The sequence below is a fragment of the Phoca vitulina genome, unplaced genomic scaffold (genome assembly GCF_004348235.1).
Source record: "Phoca vitulina isolate PV1807 unplaced genomic scaffold, GSC_HSeal_1.0 scaffold8, whole genome shotgun sequence".
In the NCBI taxonomy this organism is placed as follows: domain Eukaryota; kingdom Metazoa; phylum Chordata; class Mammalia; order Carnivora; family Phocidae; genus Phoca; species Phoca vitulina.
Window position 1 is genome coordinate 9565969 of NW_022589711.1, and position 18057 is coordinate 9584025.

Consider the following 18057-nt stretch of genomic DNA (forward strand, 5'->3'; position numbering starts at 1 on the left):
CAGCAGATGAGAGAGTTTTCTATGTACACTGCCCTCAGATGGTTACCAGAGAAATGCAAAGGAATGGTTACCATAGAAAAGCAATTCAACACTCCCTTTGGGGTTTCAAAATAGATTCTTGAAATCTGTAGCAGAATGAAGGCTGAGTTGCAAGAGCTAAGGTCTTGCACACCAAAGACTTGGCATGCAAGCAATATACATGGTAGTCTCTCTCTTCCCTTCTCTCTCTCTCTCTCCTCCTCCTCCTTCTCTTCATGTCCTATCTCACTGGGAAGAGAAAATTAAACATGAGGTGAGAGAATTAGATATGGTGAGTGTGTCACTGAGGTTTCTGGTCAAGTAGAGTTTTAGGAATCTGAAAATAGAGCAACCTATGCAGCACTTTCTAGTTCAAAATCAGAGAGGGAGGAGGTATTGCCCAATAAATACTTGAGCATTTGCTATGTACTTTGCATGTATGAATTCATTTAATCCAAACAACCTTGTAAAGTTAGTATTCTTAATACACCACTCAAAGATTAAAACAGATTCACTAAGTAACTTTCCCCTGGCTCACAGCTAGTAACTCATGGAGCCAGGATTCAAGCATAGGTGGTCAGGATCCAGAACTAAATCTTATTTCCTTTAACTTCAGGAGTAGCCACCACCCCCTCCCCCAACCCACACACAGCCTAAATGGTAAGCAGTTAAAGAAACACAGTAGTATCTTGTGAGGCCCAAGGAAGGGGCCTCATACCCAAGTCTCCAGAGCTTCAGCATGGCATGGAAGAGCGTATGAATGTCCCATTCCCTGCTCCCCGCCCCCAACCTACATCATAGGGCTTAGAAGTATCAGGAGAGTGTCAGTGAATAAGGGACATCAAGGTAGTGAAAAGGAAGTTGCAGCATAAACATTCTGAGAAATGAAGACCATTGGAAACTTGGACAACAGCAAAATGTCAAAAGTCCCTATGCCACCCCTCCCCCCAACATACACACACTTTCTACACAAGAAGACAGCCTCTGGAATCTTGATGCCACCCTGCAGAGAGGGTAGGGAAGAGAAAATCCAGACTTTATATCTGAAATGACCAAGAAAGATATGATTGAGTTCATCTAGAATGAAAATGACAGTCTCTGCCACTAAGCAGAAGAGCAGCCCCCAATACAGTAGATAGTTTTTCTCAAGTCAAGTGACATGCTTGCACACCTGAAATGTGAAAGATGTACTGAAAATGCCGTATCACCACCCACTGTGTGGCCCTCAGGAATTCAGAAGCAGGGAAACAAACCAAAACACCAAGAATTTATTCCACGATTAGGACTTTGACAGTGAATTTTACTCACCAGAAATGGAACCATCCCCCTCCTCGTACCACGCTTACACTTTGATAGGTTTTTAACTCTGCAAGTTTTTAGGAACAAACGACATGTGAAAAGTGAGGATAGAATGTGTGCAGTGAATTTCAGTCTATAAATACAATACCTTATATTGTTTGGGGGGGTTTACAGAGTCCACGTCATATACATTAACTCACTAAATCATGACAGCAGCTCCAAGAGGTAGGCATTACTGAATTCACAGGTGGAGAAACCTGAGACTTAGAGGTTAAGGAATGTGTCCAGGGAAACAGAGCTTGTGACAAAACCAGGACTCAAACCCAAGCCCTCTGATACACATAATTTGCATGTATATCACATGCTATAAATAAATAGAGACTAACTTATAGTCACCTCAACAGGGGAAGAGAAAAATTAGGCCATTAAACATGTCTCTCCAATGTTTCCCTTGAAATAGTTGGAAACTGACTTCTTGACCTATGGACCTAAGTAGATGCTGGTGATTACTTCATTTTTGTAAAATTAACCTTCAAAATACATCCCCCTTCTTTTTTGTTGTCCAAAATTTTTCCAGTTTTTCAAATTGTGATCAACACAAAATTTAACTATATATATATATATATATATATATATATATATATACACACACACATATATATAGTCATATACATTATGATATATATATATATATATATACACACACACACATATATATATATCATAGGAAAAAACCTTCACTAGATTCTATTGCTCATCTCATCCAACCAAAGTTAATACTGGAATATGCTGACCCTAATCTAATAAACTTAACAATGTTCAACCCAATGTATGGTAGGTATAGAACTGTTAAAATTTTACATGAATTTGTAAACAAGAAAGCAGATAATTACTAACATATTTTGGGTAATATAATTTTTTTTCTGATGGAACATAAGTGGTCCAAACTTTACAAATATGGGTTACCTGAAATTCAGATACACACAAATAAACATTTTAGTGCTTCCTTAATATTAAAATGGTATTCTATGATCAAATGCCTTCTAGGTTTTGATTGATCTTATATCTTTAATTTCCATGGAGTAAAATGAGAATTTTTCCTTATAAGTAAAGCCTGGTTGTTCAGAATTTTCACTCATCTGATACTATAGTGGTGAAATGTTAAGACAGCACAACTTTGTGATTAAATGGAATAAATTTGATCACACAATGAAAAAACAAAAGAAATCAACACAAGAAAGAATGATGTATTTGAGAACATTTTTAATAAATAATGTGACAAAATTACTTTTCTGATTATTGGTTTTCAGTATGCAAAATTATGGCTAAAAATAAGAGGTTTCTTACATGAACATAATGAAAACATTAATCACATGGATTGTTCCCTTAGTACTGCACACCCTTTCTATGTAACTTTCAAATTATCTAAGTGAACACATTTAGTTTTTGGTGAACACCAGCTTTTTTTTTGTGGTTCAGTTTTGTTTGGCTTTGTTTTCCAGTGGGGTCAGGCCTGATACCTGTGTATGAATAAATGTATATATTTTTTTCCTCAAATAGCACCAATTATCAAGTCAATGAAATTCATATAACGACAAAAAAGGATAAAAATCTACAGTCAGAGGGCATCATTTGGCAATTCAAAGCAAGTAATGCCTCTCTTTGAACTTATAAGAAACTCTTATAAGTTTCAACATTGGCCACAACAAACTTAAACCTTTTTTTCTTTAAGTCCAGGAAAAGTAAGAACCATTGTTCATGGCCCACAATAAAGTACGCACGTTACTTCACCATCTGTCATCATTCAAATATTCCAAATACAAACATAGAGCATGAACAAAACAGGTTAAAAACGCTTCTCAACATTTTTTTTTCAATAAGACAAAAAAGGTTAATAGTTACAATGGTTTACAAATAAAGTTTAGTGATTGTGCTTTTAAAACCAAAAAAAAAAAAAAAAAAGATTAAAAACAGTGCATTACAAAAACAAAAATCAAACTTCCTTAAGTGGCACTTCTGAAAGTTGAACTGACACTACCAGAAGAAATTTAGGCCAGTTAAGATAGGGATGTCCTTATTCAATTGGTCATTAAAAACATCCATTTTTTGTGATATGCATTTATAATTGCATTTGATTGAAAAATAGAACAAGGTTTTTTGCTAGGCTTACTTATGACAATGACTAGACAACCAGAGATCCAACTGGCTTACCCCTACTTATCCAAAAGTATATTTCCAAGAAGAATATACTTCAATGATTGAAATGAAGACAAAATAAAGTACCACCAGGGGTTGCAAAGAGCATATATTTACAACATTTCTACCCCATTCAAATTGATTTGTGGTTGTTCTGAATTTGTTATATTTTATTTTCTCCCAGCAGAGGGTGGTATGAAAGACTGATTGGAAAATCATGTTAAAATGAAGTATGTTTTAATTTGCATTTAGCAGTTGGTTATAGAAAGATTTTATCTTGACAGCCCTTGGCATGAGGTTGATTAATCAATTTTGTATCTTTGATCAATACTTTGCTAAAAATTGGCTTGGTATATAAGCAGTGCAATGCCATATCTCGGGGGCAAAATGCAAAAGAACTATGTCATTCTCTCTTGCTGGCTGATGACTGAAGCAAGAAGTCAAATATTTCCCTTGCTGGAAGTAAGGTGTAATGGTTTGTTCCAACAGCGAGGGGAATAGGGAAGTTCTTCATTCAGAATAAAGATCAAACAACACAATAAAACTCCAATAAAATTTTTAAAAATGGTATTCCAATAAGAGGAATAAAAATGACAATTTTTACACTCTGATTGCACTGAACATTTTATCTGGCGTCATGTGTCATCAGACATGAGGCATCTTGAGTGATAATTTTCACATTAGATCTCACAAGCCTCTCTGGTTGTTTTCAGCTTTCAGTTTCCTGTAAGAGAAAAGTGTTTGTTAAATTTGAAAATAAATCTTAGAGTACAGTTTTAGAGTTTCGTTGATTTATATGTTTTCAACCCTACAGTTGATATTTCTTCATTCATTCCCCGGCATATGTTAGAAAGTGCTCACGGCAACTCATTCATTTGTCGTTAGCTGGTTTTGATAGAAAATGCAATAGTTCTCTGCAAGTACCATACTGTGTTCTGTGCAATGTCTGGGTATTGGGGCTTGTGGGGTAGGGGAAAGAGGAGCAGTAGAAGGAGGATTTCTCTACTCTCCATAGCCCCAACTCAACATTGTAGTTCAAAATGGTTATTAGAGTTATGTATGATGACTTTTTATCCTCCAAAAAGGTTCTCTTACTTAAAGAAAAAAAAAAAACAAATAAACAAAAGAACTTATAAAACAACTTCTCATAACAACTGTAAGAAGAAAGTCTTCCTATTTTAAATGTCAAAATCAAAATGTTTTGGGATTACAGAAAATTCAATTAGACATCATTCCTTAAAATGTTTCATCTTCTATTTTTCAAAGTTCAGTTTAACATTCATTTAACAATCTACTTGGGATTAAATATATTTGTAAGAAGAGAAATTTGCCCTCAACTTTATTTTTTTTAATTAAATGGGGAAAACACTGTCTTAAAAAAATAGGAGGTGATTTTGTGATATGACGTACTGTCAATTCTATCTTGTATCACTATCTATAAATTCCAACAGAGAAGTATATATTTGACTCAAAAAGTGTACTCCTCCATCCAGGAAGGTTAGAGTCGAGGATCAGGTTCTCATTTTCAGAAGAATGAAGGTGGAAGATAGTTGGTCAAATCAGTCAGATTAACCCCAGTGATTACTCGGTGGCCGATAACATAGGCTAAGCACCTTCATTCAAATCCTGATAACTCTGTCACCTTACTGGTTTTTATAACCTATAATATAATACTATGCAATATATTATCTGGATAAATAGTTCTTATTTCCTAACAACATGATTGCCATATAAATTTCTTATCTGAATATCTGCAGATGAATACGCCCTCTAGATCTAAAAAGAAACTATTATCACCATTTACAACTTTGGAACACATTTCAGGGAAATCATTAAATTCACAGAATTTCAGTCTCTGGCATCACTAACATTAGGATTTGTGCTAAAACAGTAACATTTCTGTAGACTGATAAATATTCCTGACTTTGAGGCTGATATAACAACCAGTATAATGCTGAGAAACTTGGAAAAAAGTTATAGATACCTCTAATTCTTCATTATTATCTTCTCCCCTTTCATATCCTCCAAGAACTTGCATTTCTGCAATATTTCTTCGACCTACATTTGCTTGTTCTCTTTGTCTGCTTCCTGATCCTCTTGATGACATTGAGCTTGAAGAACTAGGATCTCTGGGATTATTGGATGTAGGAAAAGTAGGTCTACAGTAAGGTAGAATATCCTCTGTGTAATGAAATATAATAAGTGTATATGAACACCATTGTACATTTTCAAGGCATAATGTAACACACTTATGTCTGTAATTCTGAATGAGGAAGCATCAGTATTTTTGAGGAATAAATGAGGATATTTTATAACAATAATTAAAAAGGCAGCACTGTCCTGAAAAAGAAAATAACAACCCTTGTTGTCTTTTCTGGTAGTGGTTGGCCTTCAAGTTGATTTCACTCCACAAGCTCTTGCCTACCTCAAACTCACTCGGGACCAACATCATTAGAAGAGGTAAACCAAACTTGGAGTCAGACTTAGCTTCCAGTCCTATCCTTCACTATGTGATCTCCAATTATTTTAGGCTTTAGTTTCCACTTTTCTAAAAAAGCATTAATAATATCTACACCCAGAGGAGCTCCTACTGTTGTTGTGAAAACAGAGGGGATAGTGAAATCCCTATGCAAACTATGAAGATTTCAAGGCATTGATAGAAACAAAGCCCAGTTTCCTCAAATTACCAAAACAGAACCAAGCCCAGGTTCACTTTCCAGACACCAAGATATCATCCTCCATTTCAACATCGTATTTACATTGTGGAGCCCTGAATCTCAGAAGCCTGCCATTGTTTCTAGCTCAAAACACAAAGCCATTCTAATTAAATGCCATCTCCTGAATTTCTATCTCCATACTGCTTTTATTTATTTATTTAAAAAGATTTTATTTATTTACTTGTCAGAGAGAGAGAGCACATAAGCAGGGAGTGCGGAAGGCAGAGGGAGAAGCAGGCTCCCCACTGAGCAAGGAGCCCTATGCAGGACTCAATCCCAGGACCCTGGGTTCATGACCTGAGCCGAAGGCAGACACTTAACCAACTGAGCCACCCAGGCGTCCCTCCATACTGCTTTTAATTTGGTGCTGCTTATACCGATGCATCTTTCAGCCGCTCACTTCTCTCCACAGCCTGTCCACTCTACCCTTTGGACACCAAACACATGAAAAACCAACTCTTCTTCAAGCATTTTTTTCCTTCCCCAAATACTTCCTCCAATGTCCATGCTGCCTGAATGAAATCTGATTTCCCCAGAGGTTTCCACTGAAGTTCTCTGCAGTAGAGTGAGGAAGGCTCACCTCTAGCCCAACCAGCACCCATTCTAAGTTAATACTCCCTGACCTTTGCACAAAACATTCTCCTCCTGGGAGGGCCAAACCAGTCTACCTATGTCACCTTTTTAGTCCTCCTTGATGGCATCTTTCTCCTTCTATTCTACTCATCACAATTTCCACCCCTCATCCAGATTCAGACTCACTGGGGTCTCACAGTCCATCAAGACCACTGTTCCTGGTTCCTGTACCCTTGCTTCACAGCATTAAGAATCCTGTCACCTTCATCTTCTGTCCCTGTTCCATCAATCTTTTTCTCTCTATTAACTTTAGTTTTTGTCAGGCTACAATATAAAATCTCTCTCTCGATCAAAATTTCCCCTTAAGCCTGTGCTCTACATGAATCAATACCTTCTTCCTGTCCTTACAGCTCACCAAAGCTTCTTAAAGCAATTTAGACTCAATACTAGTAGAAACAACTCCTGTTTACTCTGAATCCCATGGAAATCTATCCATGCCCACATTACTACAATGGGAGAGAAAATTCACTGTGGACTTTGATAATGCTCATCATGTTTCAGCCCTTATGTCTCTGGACTTGTCACTGCCCTTCATCTGGAAACCACCATCAGTTTAAACATCACTGTTCCCAGCTTCTAGTTCTCCTCCCTTCCTGGCCAGTCTCCTGTGGGCTCTTCTTAATGCAGTACATCTTACATATTGCAGGTTTAAACACTTAGCGTAGTGTATATATACATTCTTTTTCCCACTCACTTTGGGAAATTTAATCTATTCTCACAGACTGTAACCTTTTCTAGATTGTAACTGTCATGGGGGCAGGTATTTTTCAGTGTTTTGTGTTTTGATATACTCTCAGCTTGACATGTAATAGGTCATTGATAAATAGTTTTGAGTGAATGAATGAGTAGATTTAATTAATATTTTATCATGACAAATCATTAATTTATATCTGCAACTCCTGATCTATGTTGAACACTACCTCTTAAGTATCCCTCAAACTCAGTATGTCGAACATTGACCTCATCATGTCTTTCTTTCATCTCTGTATTCCCTAATATAGTTAATGACAATACTAATCATTAGGACAACAAATATAGAAAACTGAAATTATTTTAGAGTCTTCCCTCCCTTCCAACCACTTTCCAGTACTCCTTAAATGTACTTCTTCCACACATTCAAATATACACAAGTGAGCCTGATTTTTAACACTAAAAATTGTTAAATTTTGAATTTTCCCATTCATTCCTCTCTGCTCCTATAGCCTGGTTTGTATCCACTGCATCTCTTCTCCAGGTGTTGTAAATATCTACTAATAGATCCCTGCCTCAAGTCATTCCTCTCTAAACCATATTCACTCAGCTGCCTTCTTGTAGGAACTACAGGCACTCTATGACTTAGACTTTCATTTACCCCCAGAGCTTCCCCTTTGGCCACCTTTATTATCTAGTAACACTGAATTTCTTATAATCTTCTCAATGTACCTCAGAGCTTTTCATGCTGAGTTTCTCTGACAGAATAACCTATCCACTTTTCTTACCCAAGTTAAATTTCACCCATCCTGAGCACTCAGCTTATTCATCATTTCCATGAAGAAAGATCAAGAAGTCTTTCTTTACCTTACATACCCCACAAGCCTGGGCTAACTGTCCCTTCTTTGGACTCTCAACTATAGTATCATAAACATTATACCAAATATGAGTATATCTATAAACGTATAGATACCTATCTCTGTCTCTGACTATAAGCTTCATGAGGTCAAGGTTCATGTTTGCACATAAATATCAGGACCAGTACAAGGCTTTATAACACAGTGGATGTTTAATATATGTAAAAATAAATTGAACTAATTGAGATAAATGTCAGCAAAAAGCTCAGTCATTCAAGTCTTGAAGACCACTCTCTTTAATTAAAAATGACCATTCATTACACATGTAAATCAGGGTGCCTCTTTCATTTTAAATAATGTCAACTGAACTATGAAGGTGAAAATTATAGCAATGCGTAGAAATGATCATTTAATGACACATATACATAGGGTTATGCTTCAAATAACAATTTGGGAAAGTAAGACCTTCAAAATAATAATCTCGTCAGTGTATCTCAGTGCTTTCCATGAAATAAGGTTCCTTGTTTCTAGATTAATAGTTCCAGTAATAGTTCTTTAGTTAGAAATATTTTTATAATACAAAGGACAACTTATTAAATTTCTAAAGATTAATAAAATAATTTCATTTTGGTTTGTAAAATCTTCTCCTGAAGAATCCCAATGCTTTAGAGAAAGCTTACTTGTAGCAGCAAATCGGTCTATACTTTCAGGCCACATATAAACTTCATAATATATGTCATGACATTATATTTATAAATCCCACTACTGGGAGTACAGTATGGGTCAAAAGTTCAGAGCCAGATCACTTTTTGCTTAACTGATAAAAAGGCTGTTTTTCAAACTTTGGATTGTGGTGATAACACCAAGTACTTTGCGGTCACATAGCAGAGGCATCTGCCTGAAGGGTACTTTTACTTATCACTTTACTGCTGAGTCCATGCCTGGATTAGTTCAGGCTTCCTGTCACAGAACAGAGTGAAACTGACTCCCATTTTGAAAGAAAGTTGCTAATGACCAGGGGCTCATAATAAACAGAACAAGAGATTAATGTCTAATCTTACTGCAATATATCTATTAAAATACAGTAGTAGTTGAAGTGCCTGCCCCCTACAGGCTTCTAAGATTCCTTTCCCTAACACTCTTTTCAGACTCTTCCATCAATCTCTCCCTTTTTTGTGTTTCTTTCTCCTAAATGGCTTCTTCTCTTTCGTCTCTAATAATCCTATCCTAAAGCATTTCTACAAATTCTGCCTTCCCGGCAAACTCGTTCCCAATGTCTCCTCTTCCCAACCTTCTGAAAAGAGCTCATCACCTCCCTTCCACAATTTCCATTTACTTTACAACCCCCTACAGTCTGGCTTCTATTTTGACTACAATACTAAAAACAATTCTTTTGAATACCACCCACAAATAACATATTGCAAAATCCTCATGTGTTTTTCCCCCAGCCCCCACCTCCTGTTGACACCCAACTTTTACTTCTGGGTGGCATTTTAGACTTCTTTCTATCTTAAAATTTCCTCCTCCATTCTTTCTAGGATACTATTCTCTCTGGCTTGGAGATCCTGATTATTTTATATTTCTTGGTAGATCCATCTCAATTTCCACTATAGAAAGTCATTCTTGTGCTTAACCTTTGAATATAATCACTGCTGATTATTGGTGTGTTGGAGTTAGCTCACATGTTCTCAAAAAAAAAAGAGTACCCAAGTCTTCCCAACTCCACTTTCACTAACTTCGTATTAGCAGATTGAAACCAGTCATCTTGGAACTAACTACCCAATTGAAGTGAGTAAATGGCTACAAATTAGGATTTTGCTTTGCTTTCCTCCCAGAGAATTGATTGTTCAACATTAACCAGTGTATCACTGCTGATAATTTAGCCTTTGTAACTCATATAATTTTCCCCTCCATGTTGCTGTTTCTAAAACCCCCTCTCTACTCACAACCTTTCTCCTGATCTTTAAACTTAGTTCTCTAAAGTCTTACTGATTTTCTTCATATCTCTGCTCTTATCAGCACCTTAATTCATTCAAAATTGAAATTCTTTTCCCTAAGACATCTTTTCTGTTTATTTTTTTTTTTTCTTTTTCTCTACATTGGTTAGTACAATTAGGTTCCACTAGCCAACAGGGCCATCTAATTAACATTTGAGTAACTTTTGCTTCACTCCATAATTTCATTCTTTTTTTTTTTTTTTTTAAGATTTTATTTATTTATTTGACAGAAAGAGTCACAGCGAGAGCGGGAACACAAGCAGGGGGAGAGGGAGAAGCAGGCTTCCCGCTGAGCAGGGAGCCCAACGTGGGGCTCAATCCCAGGACCCTGGGATCATGACCTGAGCCGAAGGCAGACGCTTAACGACTGAGCCACCCAGGCGCCCCCATAATTTCATTCTATTTTTCTACTTTCGATTAGTCACCACTGGTTCTATCTCTGAAATGCTAATGTAGGCTGTTTTCTCCTTTTTCCACACAACTATTTTAATTCAGTGTTTTCATAGTTTATACCTAGATATTTTACAATGATCTGGTACCTTCATCTACACAAGTCCAATGCCTCTTCCTTCACATAGAGTGCTGCCAGTTATTTTTCTAAAAATCTGATTCTGTCATTTCTTGTTCAAAATTCTTTCCTGGCTTACCACTGCCTATATCATAAATCCCACACTCTAGATCATATTCCCAGCCTTCCCAATCTGGCCCAATGACCTCTCTAGTTTTATCTTTCACTATTCGTGTCTGGCCAAACTAGGAATCAATGTTCACCAAACATTTGTTTTTACATTCACATGTTTTTTTTTCCACCTACTTCCTTTACCTGCTATCCCCTTCTCTCTGTTTAACCTGTTAGAATCATGCTTTCCTTTAAAACCCAACTCAACTGGCACTGTCCAAGGAAGTCTTATATAATGTTACATATTTAATTTAATTTAATTATATTAAAATTATTTGAGTACATGCTTGTCTCCTCCATTAGAGACTAAATTTCTAAATCTTATCACTTTCCATATGGCCTAAGAGAACCTAACAGTGCAACTTGCAAACATATGTTCAATCTGTATTTATTTGCTGTTTGAATAAATGAGTACCTTGGATGAGGTGAGTCTTTGCTGGTGGAAGGTCTCGTTTTGCTGCCTTATTTCCTCGTCCTTTCCCATCATTTTGCTGTTCCTGTGCTTCCCTGGTATCACCCGGATTGGTTCTCATATCAGCAACTTGTCTTCCATCCAATACTTCTCTCCCCTTGTAACTGCCTACTTTTCTATCTGATGATCTGTCTGTTCTTGCTTCTATAGAAGGGAGTTTTGGCACCATTACAGGTCGCACCTCCAGCTGTGCCTTGGACTGGACAGTGGGTGACTTTATAGCAGGTGGTGGCACTGGAGGAGGTGGAAGATCTAGAAAGAAATATTGAAAATACTGTAAAAGTCTGCCTCTTATGAAATTTTAAAATATTAATATTAGCATTGGAGTCACATTCAATTGTGAGATAATATATCTTAAAGGAACTGGAACAATTGAAGGTAACCAAGGAACAAAGAAGATCAACAATTTCAATGTATTCTCATTGTTATATGGCAGAAAAATATTGAATCCTAGAGCCGGGATTTAAAGATTATCTACTCTTGGGATAGCTAATATGGGCATATATGCTATCACTTTCTCTCCCCCAACCATGACACACCTTCTTAATTGATTTCGGCATAATGTTGATGGTCCCAAATGCATACCCTTACTCTTCAGGCAACCACTTCAAATTGGTTGAGGTTGGCACTTGAGTTGAGACCTATTTGCCACCTCTAATCTAGCCTAAATCCCTTCTCATTCTGTAAGAAGGGAAACTCAAACACATAGACCTTAAGTTATTTTTCAATCTCAAATCGAGATATGATCAGAACCAGGACCAATGCCCTTAGATTCTTAATCTCTGGTTCAGTATTCTTTATACCATTTCATTCTATTTTGTGTTTATAATCTACCATTAATTGATGGGGTCTCTGCACCCAGAGTTTTTAAATCAGATAATCTCTGGTATAAATATAAGTTAGTGTCATCTATCTATCTTTCATTATACATTATATATATATGTTAATGTATATATATATAATTATATATATAACACACACACATATATATCTATATAACTGGACATTACATATATTTCAACTTCTTATAGACATACTTAAGGATAAAAGTAGGTAAAAATTTGATATCTAAAAAATTTATTTTCTTTAAGGGGTGCTATCCTTGACTCCTATGTACATTCCAGGGGGCAGAAATAGATATCCTAATAATAGTTGGTAACTTAGTAGAAGAATATGAAGAGATTTCAGCTTTAGTTTGTTTTGCCTTTAGTATGGAGGATGAATTAAAAGGAAAGGCTTGAATCCAGGAGGGCAAGAGGTTATTGTTATAGCTCAGATAAGTAATGATAGGGGATGGAACTGTATTGGCGGCTGTTCAGATGAGGCGATGTATTTGAGAGATCTTAAGGAAGAAAAATCAATATTATTTAATGATCAATTGAATATAGTAGAGGAAGGAAAGGAAAGATTCTAAGATGACTTTTAGGAATTTTGCTATAGTTGACTAGGCAGATGAGAGAAACTTCACTGAAAATAAGGAAGGAGGGGATGAGGAAGAGATGGATGGCCTGCAGAGGAAGAGTATCAGTTCAGTTTTAGAAAAGTGGAGAGGAGGCGCCTAGACGAGATGTCCAACAGATTTCTGTACATAAAATCTGAGTTTCAAGAGAGGTCAAGACCCAGAGATACTGAGAGTTGGGAATTATCAGCATGGTTTTTTCAGTCATGACTTCAAAAATGGTAATGTTTTCATATTTGGAGAGCAATATCTAGGTGATAGAATAAGTCAACTAAAAAGCATTTATAAAACATGTATTAAATGCTTAGGAGCAAAAAATTAACATTTTCAGCAAAAAACCCACATTTACATGCTAAAAATAAATCAAAAGTACGTAAGAACTTGAAAGTACAACCCTTCATGTCTTTCCCTCCCCATTTCAAATCCTCAGTATTGATAATGTGGAGGTAATCAGTTTGAATATTTTTCTATAGATCATTCCAGAAATGATTTATACACACAAATCAGGCCTACCAAGCTGCATAAATCCAGGGATCATCATTCGCATCAGGGACTATATAAAATGGCCACCCCTAGGGCTGTATAGTGCCTCTCTGCCCACCCTTATGTGGAGGTCTGCTGAAAAGTACCACACACAAATATGCACTTTCCTCTCTTATTGACATAGGTAGAATTACATTTTTTTTTCACCTGTGTAGTTGTATACATTTCCCTATATGTACATACAGCTCTGCTCTTTTTTTGAAAAGTTTGTATAATGCTCTGTTGAATGAATGTATCATTATTTATTTAGCCAATCCTCACAGAGGAATATTTAGGTTGTTTCCATATAGTTTACTATTACTGACAATGTTCCACTGTCATTTACATATACTAGCATGAGAAATTCTTGAGTATTAAAATTATGCCTTAGGAGTTCTTTTTTTATTTAAGATTTTATTTATTTATTTGAGAGACGGAGAGAGTGAAAGAGTGGGGGGGGGGCGGGGGAGAGAGAATGCAGACTCTGCACTCAGCACAGAGCCCGATGTGGGGCTCGATAACACCACCTCCAGATCACAACCTGAGCTGAAACAAAGAGTCAGATGCCTAACTGACTGAGCCACCCAGGAGCCCCAAGAATTAATCATTTTTGTTCCATAAATAGGTGTAGGTCTTTTTTAAACTAATAGTCTTTTGACATTATATACTAAAACTAAGGCATTAGAATTCATCGTATTGGTCTTTGAAAGCAGAGAGCTTGAGGTACTGTCTTCTTACCAGCTATTTTAGTTAGGACTCCATTATTAAAAGCGGTCCAACTTTTACTTGTATTTTTTTGTTGTTGTTCGTTCTCATGGCTCATTGTGTTCTAGTTTCATATAAATAGCCTCTAAACATTACCTAAAATGGTAACCAAAGTGCAGCCGATGGCAATAATTTTCGCCTGATTTTATAAAATCAAAAATTTTTTTTTTTGCCTTACAACATATATTACCATTGTCATTGTGCCTGGTTTTCCTCTTTACTACTTTAATGTATTTAAGAAAAAAAACAACAACCCAATACTTAAAAAAAAGGTACTATCATGAGAGTCCTCCTTCCTCTGCTACTTGTTTATTAAAAATAACCAAAAAGAGATAGTTAAGAAAACAGACTGTACTGAGTGGCTTAAAGCCAAGTGACCCAAGAGGCAGAGCAGTTCTAAGTTCAGACTGAGCCTGGGACTGGCAACGAAAGGAGAAAAATCTAATTCAGAACATACCTGGCAGCAGATGGAGTGAGGGCCTGCAGGCTCATTTCCGCACTATCTCCTTGCTATAGACTTCAACCCCAAATTGCAAACACAGATTATCAAGCGGGCAGAAAGTAACTGCCACTATCAACAAATCATAAAATGTCTGGGTTCATCAGATTACCAAAGCTGATGATTACCACTATTATAAAAGCATATAAAATCTTGGGAATATGTGACTCTCGAGACAAAATCTATTCCCAGATGCTCTATAACACAGGTCGAAAACGAGAAGAGAACCCCGTAGTAATTTTAAGAGTTCTAACTTCCTGTATGTAACAATTGCTTCTGTATCCAGTTGATGGTGAGAGGCAAATGCTTGTAGGTTTTATTTCTCATACAAATAGGTTACCAAATAAATTTTTTTAGGTATTATAAAATAATTACTGTGTCAAAGCAGGGATCATTGTATTATGAACAATTCTGTATTTCACATAGTGATAAATAGGACTTTCACCCAGTACATACCAACAGTAGCTCAAATTGGATTTAACAAATAGGATCATGGACCTGTTTTACATATATATATATGTATAGACACCTTATATAATCACACAAACATCATTCTTTATACAATACTTTCCAAAAGCAGTATAATGTATATAAAGTAAAATGTCAGAGCACATGCATGCAGACAATTCTGCCAGCATTAACTCACTATGGAGATCCGGCACTCTATTTACTTAGCTGCTTGAAGTCCCAAGACCTTGTAATTAATGATAAATCAAGTCAAAATAACATCATTCCAAAGAGGGTGGTGAATTTATAATTTATGAAAAGTAGGGCTGGAGAAATAATGTAGATTTGGTTTTTAAATCAAGTATGTAAATGTATCGAAAGGGTTGAAAAGAGGGGGTGGGAAGAATCTATTAGAAGGTCCTAGAAATGCACTTACACTTGGCTTTAACTCGCTAAGACTCTGACTAATAAATATTCATATATTTTAATCCTACCCTTCATCTGGGTTAAACTTGTAAGTGGCAAATATGAGATAAATAAACAGATTCTGCCTGTCACGGTGACTATAATATACAGTACTCCTCTGTGCATTGAGTACTCCCTGGGTCTCTCTGAGGCCTAGGATTTACCTGCAGAGTAAGGTATGGTCACAGTGTCACGGATCAGGGGCTCAAGGGCTGTTATGGGCTGAACTGTGTCCCCTCAAAGCTCACATGTTAAAGTCCTAACCCCCTGTACCTCAGAATGAGATGGTATTTGGATATAGGGTCTTTCAAGAGGTAATTAAGGTAAAAGGAGTCCTTGGGGTGAGCCTTCATCCAATCTACCTGGTTTCCTTATACAAAGAGGAGATTAGGACATACACATAGACTGAAGAAAGACCAAGTAAATACACAAGGAGACTACCGCCATCTATGAGCCAAGGAGGAAGGCCTCAGAAGAAACCAACCCTGCCAACACCTTGATCTTGGACTTCTAGCCTCCAGAGCTGTGAGAAGATAAATTTCTGTCATTTAAGCCACCTAGTTTATAGTGCTTTGTTATGTCAGCCCTAGAAAACTCATATAGTTGCCGACTGACAAGGATCATCACAAACTACTCTTCATCGGGTCAGACAGAGCCACTCTTTAGCTTTCTTTATATTGTTTACAAAAGTTCTATGAAGCAAATACAGAAGTCGAACAAAATTTACAAAGTAAAGACACTACAAACTCAAGACTGATACTGTATTCTGAAATTAGTTTGCAAAAGAAGTCTATTGATAATAATCAAACTCAGCCATCATAGTTGACATTTTAACCGTTAAAAAGCAAAAATTAAAAAAAAACCCTCCATGTCTTACTACTATGTTTAATTCACATTTTAACAGTTGGCAGCTCTTTAAATTCCTTCTTCTCCCCTCTTCTTTCTCTTTCTTAATAAATTGTACAAATTGTGTCTGCCACTGAGTTTTTTCGTGAAATGGTCTATGAATTTTTTTCAAAAAATGCAGTAGTATTCTGAGAAAACGATTTCTGAGAAAATGACCCAGTGTTCCCATGTCATAACCACTGCTAGCAAGAGTATATGCATTTCTCTTATTTGATGCATGAAGAAGTATTTGCATTTACTTGATTTTACTTCATCAATATGCATTGCCAGATATGTAAAAAATAACACATATTTTGGTATTTTCTCTTTATCAAATCAGAAAGTGTCCAGAATTAAACTCAAGACTTTTTAGTACAATAAACATAACTAAAAGACAGATGGTTATCAAAATGCTGAAAGGAAGTTAAAGCTAAAATTTTAAAAATAACTTTAGTCATATTTCCATTTTGTCTATTTTTAGGACTTCAAGAAAATAATTATTGGCTTCCACATTACTTTATATCCTAGGATAATTTTGCATAATCCCTTTTATGAAATAAACAATGAAAAATCCAAATAATATTTCAAATTAACTTTTTTGGTTTTACTTATTTCATTAGATTTCTTTGGTATTTCTAAAATTAACGTTAAAAAAACAACCTCAGTGTTTCATCATTCAGTTTACTAGTTACTCTGCAGGGATTAGTTAGAATTTACATTTAATTATTAAATACCTTGAAGAAAGTACTGCAGAATGTGGTACAATAAACAGAGATCACAATTTTCAAGCATAGTGCAATTTATAACTGTGATACCACGTCCTTTAACTGGGCATGTATTTATTCAAAGCATTTTGAAAAAGCATCCCTCAATGCTAGAAGTCCCTCAAAACAAGTATAAATAAGAGCTGGAAAGGGCTACACAAAGCTTTAGGCCAGGTTTTCTCCCTTTTGTATTCAACCTAGATGTGTTTACATCCAGGTTTGCTGTTTGACCCGTTTTTCAGTGAGGAGCACTCTCTTCCAGATAATAAAAACTGAGAGGACAGCTATAAAACTTGTAAAATGCCATTACGGGGGTTCCATAAATGTAAAACTGCCGATAGAGTTTGGGGATTTACACCTAGTGTTTGTCCCTTTACAGAAGCAAACATGCACAAAGCCACTGTAATAACCCTTCAAAATCAGATAATATTCTGACAGCTCAGTTTCACTGACAAAAGAGTCCTGGGCAGAAGCCAGGAGGCCCAGGTGCGCTGTGTCATGCCAGTATTTAATGTAGTCTAATATCAGATAGATGCGAGTGAGAGAAAATACTTTGAATAAAGTACAGATAATAGCATGGACAGCCACTCATTGCAAAATTACTTGTGCTCATCATGCTGTGAGCTTTGTATTAAATTTTTCTGTCAAGTGGCAGGAATCACAGGGAGAAGTGCCTCAGAAAACCCTCCTTGT

General features: G+C 36.3%; 1 protein-coding gene across 10 annotated transcripts in view; it reads right to left on the reverse strand.

The window, feature by feature from the left end:
• Nucleotides 1–2026: 2026 nt before the first annotated feature.
• Nucleotides 2027–18057, reverse strand: part of ROBO1 (roundabout guidance receptor 1) — a 1119036-nt gene continuing 1103005 nt past the window's right edge. For all 10 annotated transcript variants that reach the window (XM_032406315.1, XM_032406314.1, XM_032406316.1 and 7 more), the window contains 3 exons: nt 11502–11810; nt 5498–5694; nt 2027–4237 (listed from right to left, as the gene is read on the reverse strand). In XM_032406315.1, the coding sequence (XP_032262206.1) occupies nt 4223–4237; nt 5498–5694; nt 11502–11810 (521 nt within the window). In that variant the 3' untranslated portion in view covers nt 2027–4222. The remainder of the gene's footprint in view (nt 4238–5497; nt 5695–11501; nt 11811–18057) is intronic.